The 9,445-nt window shown below is 43.9% G+C and overlaps 1 protein-coding gene across 2 annotated transcripts; it reads right to left on the bottom strand.

The window, feature by feature from the left end:
- Window positions 1-504: 504 nt before the first annotated feature.
- On the bottom strand, window positions 505-4,924 carry RPL6 (ribosomal protein L6). Of its 2 annotated transcripts, none has more exons than XM_010378744.2 (7): window positions 4,881-4,924; window positions 3,734-3,970; window positions 3,552-3,650; window positions 2,057-2,200; window positions 1,603-1,651; window positions 1,160-1,344; window positions 505-691 (listed from the first exon to the last, which is right to left on the bottom strand). In XM_010378744.2, exons 2-7 carry the CDS (start codon window positions 3,968-3,970, stop codon window positions 539-541), a joined length of 867 nt encoding a protein of 288 aa, XP_010377046.1. In that variant the 5' UTR covers window positions 4,881-4,924; the 3' UTR covers window positions 505-538. The 2 variants fall into 2 exon arrangements, with proteins under 2 accessions (XP_010377046.1, XP_010377054.1); XM_010378752.2 differs by lacking the exon at window positions 4,881-4,924 and adding an exon at window positions 4,343-4,613.
- Between the last annotated feature and the right edge of the window lie 4,521 nt (window positions 4,925-9,445).

Raw genomic sequence — 9,445 nt, 5'->3', positions numbered from 1 at the left:
GGTCTAGGCAGGAGAATAGCTAGAGACCAGGAGTTGAACTAGCCCAGGCAATAGGAATTGGGGCCATAATACGTGATAAATGTGTCCATGAACTGCCACTGCACTGGCCTGGGAAACAGAACACGGCCTCATGATTTTTGGGGAGGAGTTGAAAATTGAGCATAAGAGGGAGAAATGGGAGTTTGTTGTCGAAGTCAGCAGTTATTCTCTTCTCTCATCCATGTAGTTTAGCACTGACTTCTTCAGGGCCGAGTGGGAAAATGCCACCACCTTACCTTGGTAGAAGGTGGATGACAAAGTTATTAGCCAGGCACCAAGAACGAATCTGAAGCCAAGAACACCAATGCAAAGCCAACAAGCAAGCTCTCTTGTAGACACCCCCTCCCTTCCAATCCCATTCTCTACAAAGGAAATCCCCAGGTGACCTAGCATGGTCAGACTACACCTTTAGGCAGGTAAGAATTTTTTTAAAAAACCAAAAATTTACAAGAGACACAAACAAAATGTAGTTAGCTATTTAATGAGGTTCTTAAGACATTTAGAACACCAATTTGTGAGGATAAATTCCATTCGTCAGGGCAAAAACAGACCGCAGGTAGCCCTGGAGCTGAGGAACAGCTTTGATTTTTGGTAGTATTTGTGAGTCCACAGCTTTCTGATCAATCTTGCGCTGCTCTGTAATCTCGTATTTCTAAATAAAGAGAAAGTTAAACATTTTAAAACAGGCACATATCAAATTACTTGTAAGGAGTCCTGTCTCACAAGTACTAATCTCCAAGAATACTTAGAAAACATTAAAGACAATTTTGACAATCCTTTCCTTGGAATGCTGTGAATTACAACCCATTTTTTATGTAATAAAAACAGCTCTTAAGCTTTTGTATACTTTAGTACACATCAAGGATAAGTAAGGGCACATTCCCAATAGCAGTTAATTCCCACACAATTCCACCAAACTTCAGAATTCGAAGTTGAGCTCCCAGACTGCTAAAAGAACTACTCAATTTAAAAGAATCTGGAATACTAAGTATCTCCCGGTATTCTTCATTATTTAACCTTTCATTTTTCTTCTTTTTGTGTAACAATGCTTAGGCCTGTTTCTTTTCACTCCCAGGAAGAAGGGCCAGTGCTAACACAGGAGAGACAAGTAGAAACTTACCTCTTTCTCTGTGTCGAAGATCTCACCTTCCTGGTGTCTGGGCTTCCGCAACTTCTTCTTCTTGAAGTAAGCATCAGTAAGATGTTTTGGGATTTTGACATTGCTGATATCGATTTTGGTTGAGGTGGCAATGACAAATTTCTGGTGTGTTCGTCGTAGAGGAACTCGATTGAGGACCAGAGGTCCTAAGGGGGAAAATTAATTTTGCAAGGAAAAGGGGGAACAATCATCATCCCGCAATTTAGGTGACCATTACTTGTTATGTTGCTACACAAAAAAGACCACCTGTCTAACCCACATGCACACAAGGCAATGAAATGGGCCTCAGACACTTGTGGCATTAGAAAGTGTCTACCATGTAGGCAGTAGCAAACAAACGTGTATATTGCAAGCATTTAAAGATGGAAGTTTCACAGAACATCACAATCCAAGGATTTTCTTACCAGTCACAAGTAACAAGCCACTAGCCAGCTGCTTCAAGAAAACCACCCTCTGTAAGTCAAAAAAGAAAATAATTAGTTTTCTGCAATTAAAAGCTGATTTCTGAATTCATAAAATCACAAGCATCTAAATTTGGGTAAAGGAAATTTCTACATGTATATGTATATAGCTCAGCAGTTCTGGAAGCAACCACAGCAAGCTACTAAGGTAGTACTCCAGGCATAAATACATTTTTGAGCAAATGAACATGTATAACATAATCAACAGCAGGAAATGGCTAATAAATCACCATGGATTAAACTTGTTATTTGCCACAAATAAGTTGTATCTTGCAGATCATTTCCCCTTGCCCCAAACACAGGAAAATAAAGGAAAACTACACCTAGCATGCAAACGCATTGCCACCAGGAACCCCAGGCAGCTGCAGTGAAGCTCCTCAAGCACAGAAACTCTCACCTTGCCCCTGTGGCGTCCAGTGAGGATGATCAGAATGGTCCCGGGGGTAATGCTGGCTCGCAGTTTTCTCACGTGCTGACTGAAGGGTTTTTTGCCGTGGCTCAACAGCTTTCGAGGCACATCTTCAGTAGGATAATATCTAGGCTGGGGAGAGTCCATAGATCCAACTTATTTAAATAAGCCATTCAGATTGGTAGAAGTGAGCTATGTCAGCCAAACTTCTGCTATAGTCTTTTTATTTATTTTGAAGTATAACATTTACACGATTCCATTTTCATTTCTGCTAAGTAGATTTTAAACTTGGAAAAGGTCAATTATGGTTCTGCATCCTGTGTGCAAAACAGGACAGAAACCATTTAATGAATGAGCTGTGTGTTCAAGCAAATAAAGCATCAAGCAAGTCACCTTTGTAATCTTGAGCAAAAACTAAACCCGAGATTACACGTGTGACATGCCACATTTTGCAGATTAGGGATACACGGCTTGTTTTCCAGTTCAAGTAAAGCGTGTTAATATCCTAGCCACTTCATCTGATCCTCACAGCAACAAGTCTTACTCCCACTTCATGCACAAAGGAAAACAAATTGCATAAAACCAGACAGTAGGACTGGCAGATCATTTGTTGCAAAAGTTAGACACCATGCAAGGGCCATTAAAGATGTAACTACAAATAACTCACAATAAACTATTTCTAACTATACCATATCATTAGTGCAGTCTCACTTTCACCACAAACATGATCACCTAATAGGAAAACAAGTTCACGAGACAACTGTCAACTTCCCTCTCATGCAGTAATCTTCAGCTGTGAAACTGTATGGTGTAACTTACTTAGGAATGTTCCCATAATGAAAATCACAGAGCAAATCCTGAGACTACATTGGGTCTTGTGTGTGGTAAAGGGGGCCAAGAAACACTGCTCTAGTGGGAAATGTTCTATACAACAGGCTATATATTATTTCATTTAATCTCCATAATAACTCTTTGACGTAAACCCTCATTCCCATCTTATTTTTTTTGAGATGGAGTCTTCCTCTGTCGTCCAGGTTGGAGTGCAGTAGTGCAACCTCTGCCTCCCGGGTTCAAGAGATTCTCCTGCCTCAGCCTCCAGAGTAGCTGGGACTACAGACACGCAACCGGCTAATTTGTGTATTTTTAGTAGACATGTGGTTTCACCATGTTGGCCAGGCTGGTCTTGAACTCCTGACCTCAGGTGATCTGCTCGCCTCAGCCTCCCACAGTGCTGGGATTACAGGCATGAGCCACCATGCCCAGCCTCATTCCCATTTTATACGCAAAGGAACAAAGCACGGAAGAGTAACTTAAATCATTTAAGACTAATAGTAAATGTTGAAGCCAAGTTGCAAACCCAGAGCCCTTTATTTTCTATCAGAAATTCTCTGGTATGCAGAAACTTACAGTATCAAAGTATTCAAAAACACCTTCAGTATTCAAGCACAAACTGAAAATCCAATCTACAGTCCCCATATCTTACCATTTTGCGAAGTTTAACCACCCGGGTACCGCCGTTCTTGTCACCACCAACTGGTTTTGTAAGAGTTGCAAGAACCTTCTCCTTCTTTTTCTTTTCAACCTGCAAGGACACAAATGCATCAACAATAAGAGAATGCCAATTAAGGGTAAGACACAATGGTCAGTGGTTCCCTCTTCCCTTACCTTGGATTTAGCGGCTGAGTACTTCCTCTTGTACATGGCCTTTCTGGAATACATGGCAGATCGGGAATACCTGCCAATTCCTCTGACAAGGACAGGGTTGCGGCTGCAATGGGGCTTTCCCTTCTTGGGCTTCTTAGCCTTGAGGTTACCCTTTTTCACCTTGCCACCAGCATCAGCCTTCTTGGCTTCGGGTTTCTTCTCCTTAGTATCTGGCTTCTCAACTTTTTCACCCGCCATCTACAAATATTTTTTGTAGACAAAAAAGGCATTTCAACTCTTAACAAGACAATGACGACCTGTACATGAATGGGCTGAGCTTCCCAGACTACAATCCCTTCCCCAGTAAGATACAGGCCTTCAACTCTACCCATTCTACTCCAACCTTCACTATGTCTCATTTGGGGGTTGTCTCCCCAATACACTATAAACTATTCTCTTGAGGATTTGAAACTATCTCACACCTATTAGGTTTTTGCCAAATACTGAGCAGTCAGAAGTCTGTACAACCATCATTTTTTTATCACTGTTTTGCTAATTAGAAAACTTAGATGCAGAATGTGCCCACAGGTTGGAAGCACCAGGACCAGAACTTGAAATCCCTTTTAGTACCTTTCGTCTTAACCCTTAAAAGCAGTGTCTCTTTTCAAGAAACTCAATTTAGGAATTGCGAACACAAACAGAATCAGTCCAAATTGAGCCCAAACAGAAAAAGATCGTAAAGACCAAGAGGCGACTTCCGGTCGCGGACGCTGAGACGCGAAACGTTTTGGTTTCAGTGCGGAACCCCAACGTGGCTGCGACAGGCTCAGTGTCATCCTCTGGAACCGAGGACCGGGAACTCAGTGCACGCGCCGTCGCCCCGCTTCCTCTAACACCCACCAGTCCGCTACGGGTCCCCGAAACGGCCTCGTTCCTCTAGTCCAAGAGAGTGGCGAACAGCCGGAGGGAGCCACTACGGCATTCTACCTCACCCTCTTCGTGCCCCGCTGCAAACCCAAACGGCAAAAATGAAGCGTCTGGAAGGCCTCTCAGTTAGCCTTGGGCATGTCCGACCCCTGTAGGTGTCGACTGGATGCCCTCCAGGTTCGGATGGCGAAGGATTGGAAGTCCTGAACTGGAGTCTTGCAAAGAACCCCGCCATTCTTACCTTGCAAGATGGGAAAGAGAACTAAGGTTTCGGCTTCCGGTCTATAAGCAATCATGGGAAGTGCGAGTCTCACTTCCTTCCGGATCTGGGGCATCATGGGGAATGTAGTATTTCGCTAATAAAAAAAGAGTAGTAAATACTAGGCCGGGTGCGGTGGCTCACGCCTGTAACCCCAGCGCTTTGGGAGGCCTAGGCAGGCGGATCACGTGAGGTTGGCAGTTCGAGACCAGCCTGGCCAAATGGCGAAATCCTGTCTCTGCTAAAAATACAAAAGTTAGCCGGGCGTGGTGGTGAGTGCCTGTAATGTCAGCTACTCGAGGCACGGAGGCAGGAGAATCACTTGAATCTGAAGGTGGAGGTTGTAGTAAGCCAAGATCGCAACACTGCACTCTGGGCAACAGAGCAAGATTCCGTCTCAAAAAAGGTGTGTGTGTGTGGGGGGGGGGATGGCTGGGCGCGGTGGCTCACGCCTGTAATCCTACCCGCCTCGGGTAGATCCCTTGAGGTCAGGGGTTTGAGACCAGCCTGACCAACATGGTGAAACTCCATCTCTACTAAAAATACAAAAATTAGCCGGTCGTGGTGGTGGGTGCCTGTAATCCCAGCTACTCCGGAGGCTGAGGTGGGAGAATCGCTTAAACCCAGGAGGCAGAGGTTGCAGTGAGCTGAGATCCTGCCACTGTGTGCCACCGCACTCTGGCCTCAAAGACTCAGTCTCAAAACAATAACAGACTCAGTCTCAAAACAACATCCAGACTCAGTCTCAAAACAATAACAACAACAACAACAAAATTAGCTGAGTGTGGTGGTTAGTGCCTGTAGTCCCAGCTACTTGCGAGGCTAAGGCGGGAGGATCACTTGAGTCCTGGAGGTCTGGGCTGCAGTGCAGTAAGCCCTAATCTTGTCACTTGAGATAAGGTCAGTGGTCCCCTCTCCCTTACCTTGGATTTAGCAGCTGAGTACTTCCCCTTGTACATGGCCTTTCTCATTCCTGTCTGGCCTACAGAATGAGACTCTGTCTCAAAAAAAGTTAAAAAATATAAAGTGAGGATAACAATAGTAACTTACTTCATAAGGTTGTTGGGAACATTAAATAATATACACAACAGTACTGAGAAGCATATTTGATGGATGGTAAATGCTACATAAGTGTTAGTTCTTTTTTTTTCTTTTCTTTTGAGATGGAGTCTCGCTCTGTCATCCAGGCTGGAGTGTGGTGGCACGATCTTGGCTCACGGCAACCTCTGTCTCCTGGGTTCAAGTGATTCTCCTGCCTCAGCCTCCCGAGTAGCAGGGATTACAGGCACACACCACCATGCCCAGCTAATTTTTTGTATTTTTAGTAGAGACAGGGTTTCACCATCATGGACAAACTAGTTTTTTTGTTTGTTTGTTTGTTTGTTTGTTTTTTTGAGACGGAGTCTCGCTGTGTCGCCCAGGCTGGAGTGCAGTGGCCAGATCTCAGCTCACTGCAAGCTCCGCCTCCCGGGTTTACGCCATTCTCCTGCCTCAGCCTCCCGAGTAGCTGGGACTACAGGTGCCCGCCACCACACCCGACTAGTTTTTTGTATTTTTAGTAGAGACGGGGTTTCACTGTGTTAGCCAGGATGGTCTCGATCTCCTGACCTCGTGATCCGCCCGTCTCGGCCTCCCAAAGTGCTGGGATTACAGGCTTGAGCCACCGCGCCCGGCCCCAAGCTAGTTTTGAACTCCTGACTTCAAGTGATCCACCCACCTCAGCCTCCCAAAGTGCTGGGATTACAGGTGTGAGCCACCATGCCTGGCCAACTGTTAGGTCTTATTATTGTCACCATCATCACCACTATCATCTGATCATCAACATTCTAGTTGTTGTTAAGTATTCTGCTAAAGTTTATGCGCCAGAGATAATAAGCAATATTGCATGCAATGTGCCTTGCTTTATCTCATTTAATTCTCCCAAAAACCTGTGAACGATACTATTATGAGGAAACTGAGGTAAGTCCAGGACATTAAGTAACTTGCTCACAGCATAGATCTGATTCCAAAGATTGCACTGTTGACCATTAGGCTGCAAGATTAAAGAGATGATTAATGAAGATGAAGATGCATGAGAGTTTTGCTCATGTTAGAATTAAAAATAAGAATACTTGTTATCTTTTGCAAAATAACACAGTATATGTGATAGTTCTTTACTGCTTCAAAGTCCTTGAGCCAACATGTACACATTTGTAATACCTTCTATCTTGCGTTTTCCATTTTCCTCCATTTGTTTTTTTCTGGTTGCTAGAGCTTTTCACCTTGATTTTTTTCAGATCGAAACCACCTGCTTCATGGCTGTGTCTCTGAGAATCATTTAGCCTTTTTCTAGTTCTGATTGACTGAGGATACAAATACAATGATCAGATGAACACTGCCCTTTTTTTTGAGAATGGGAATGTCAGCAGCTTTATTTGTTTAGCTTCCTCAGCAAAGCACCTCTTAGAAACTTCAACTGCAGTAAATGTACCACAATGAATGAATGAAATGCACAGTTGCTTACGTGGGCCCCCCAAATTTTCTGGCAATCTCAGAGAATTTCACCTAGTAAACACCCCAAAATAGTTGTTGAATGACCTGTCATTAAAATAAAAACGTAGATGAACCCCCTCTTGTGTTTTGTTGCGGTATTGCAAAATTTACAATTCATTAGTTGGGCAAAATAACATGTTTAGTTATAAAGTAAATATTTTTATTAAGCTTAGTTTTGCATGTATAAAATTCTCTGAAATTTGTGCAGCATTTTAATCACAAAGCAGACATTTTTGCAGACACTTAATCTTTTTTTTTTTTTTTTTCCCAAGATGGAGTCTTGTTCTGTTGCCCAGGCTGGAGTGCAGTCAGTGGTGTGATCTTGGCTCACCGCAACTTTGCCTCCTGGGTTCAAGCCATTCTCCTGTCTCAGCCTCCCAAGTAGTTGGGACTACAGGCGCCCGCCACCACGCCTGGCTAATTTTTTGTGTTTTTAGTAGAGACCGGGTTTCACCGTGTTAGCCAGGATGGTCTCGATCTCCTGACCTTGTGATCTGCCTGCCTCGGCCTCCCAAAGTGCTGGGATTACAGGCGTGAGCCTGGCAATTTTTTTGTATTTTTATTAGAGACGGGATTTCACCATGTTGGCCAGGCTGGTTTCAAACTCCTAACCTCACCTAATCTGCCCACCTCGGCCTCCTAAAGTGCTGGGATTACAGGCATGAGCCACCTCGCCCAGCCTATTTTTTTTTTGAGACGGAGTCTCGCTCTGTTGCCCAGGCTGGAATGCAAGGTGAGATCATGGATCACTGCAGCCTTGACCTCCTGGGTTCAAAGCAATCCTCCCACCTCAGCCCCCTGAGTAGCTGGGAGTACAGTGCACACCACCATACCTGGCTCATTTTTTTATGTTTTTTGTAGACACGGGGTCTCACAATGTTGCCTCAGCTGTATTTTTTGTTTTTTGTTAGACAGTAAGTCTTTTAAAGCCTGGCAACATGGTGAAACCCTGTCTCTGCTAAAAATACAAAAATTAGCCCGGCTTGGTGGCGGGCGCCTGTAGTCCCAGCTACTCGGGAGACTGAGGCAGGAGAATGGTGTGAACCCGGGAGGTGGAGCTTGCAGTGAGCTGAGATCGTGCCACTGCACTCCTGCCTGGGCGACAGAGCAAAGACTCTGTCTCAAAAAATAAAATAAAATAAAGTAAAATAAAATTCAGATGGAGTTTTTTTTTTTTTTTTTTTTTTTTGCTATGTTGCCCAGGTTGGTCTCAAACTCCTGGTCTCAAGACATCCTCCTGTTAGTTACCATGCCCGGCCATATAAATTAATATGCCAGGCACTACTCCAGGCATATAAAGATGGGAAGACCAGCTGGTGGCTCATGCCTGTAATCCTAGCACTTTGGGAGGCAGGATGATTGTTTGAGCCCAGGGGTTTTAGACCAATCTGGGTAACGTGGCAAAGCCCTGTCTGTATTAAAAAAAAAAAAAAAAAAAAAAAAAAAAAAAAAAAAAAAGGAAGACAATGACTCTGTCTTAAAAGGAGCTCATAATCTAGAGGAAGACACAGAACAACGATGACAGAACCCACAATGATGTTGAAATGTGTTAGGTGCTGATAGAGGCATGAAGAGGCAACCCCAGGAGCATAGGAAGGGACTCTCTCTTTTATTCTCAAAAAGTGAAAGAATGTTTTCTGGAGGAGCTGCTTAAGTTGGAGCTGAACCTTGCATGACTGTTTTCCAGATGGAGAAGGGTTTGAAGAGTATTCCAGGCAGTAGGAACTAAATTTTGGAAGGCAGGGATGCAAGAAACAGCTAGAAGCCTTTAGAAACTGCCAGATTATGTGAGGGTGTTGGCACAGGCCATATCTAGAAGGGACTGATGTACTAAGGGAAGGAGTTCAACTTAATGCTAGAGGGTTTGAACCTCCTTCATACAACAGGAGAGTGACGTGATTAAATTTGTATTTTAGAAAGATCATTCATTCTAGTTGCAGAGTATGCAGAATATAGGAAACACTAGGGAGGTAGTAGTTCCTGCACTGAAAGAGCTAATAGTTTACTTTGGAAAA

The sequence above is a fragment of the Rhinopithecus roxellana genome, chromosome 10 (assembly GCF_007565055.1).
Source record: "Rhinopithecus roxellana isolate Shanxi Qingling chromosome 10, ASM756505v1, whole genome shotgun sequence".
NCBI lineage: Eukaryota > Metazoa > Chordata > Mammalia > Primates > Cercopithecidae > Rhinopithecus > Rhinopithecus roxellana.
The sequence above is the reverse complement of the archived record's forward strand: the minus strand, read 5'-3'. Positions and strand labels throughout refer to the sequence as shown.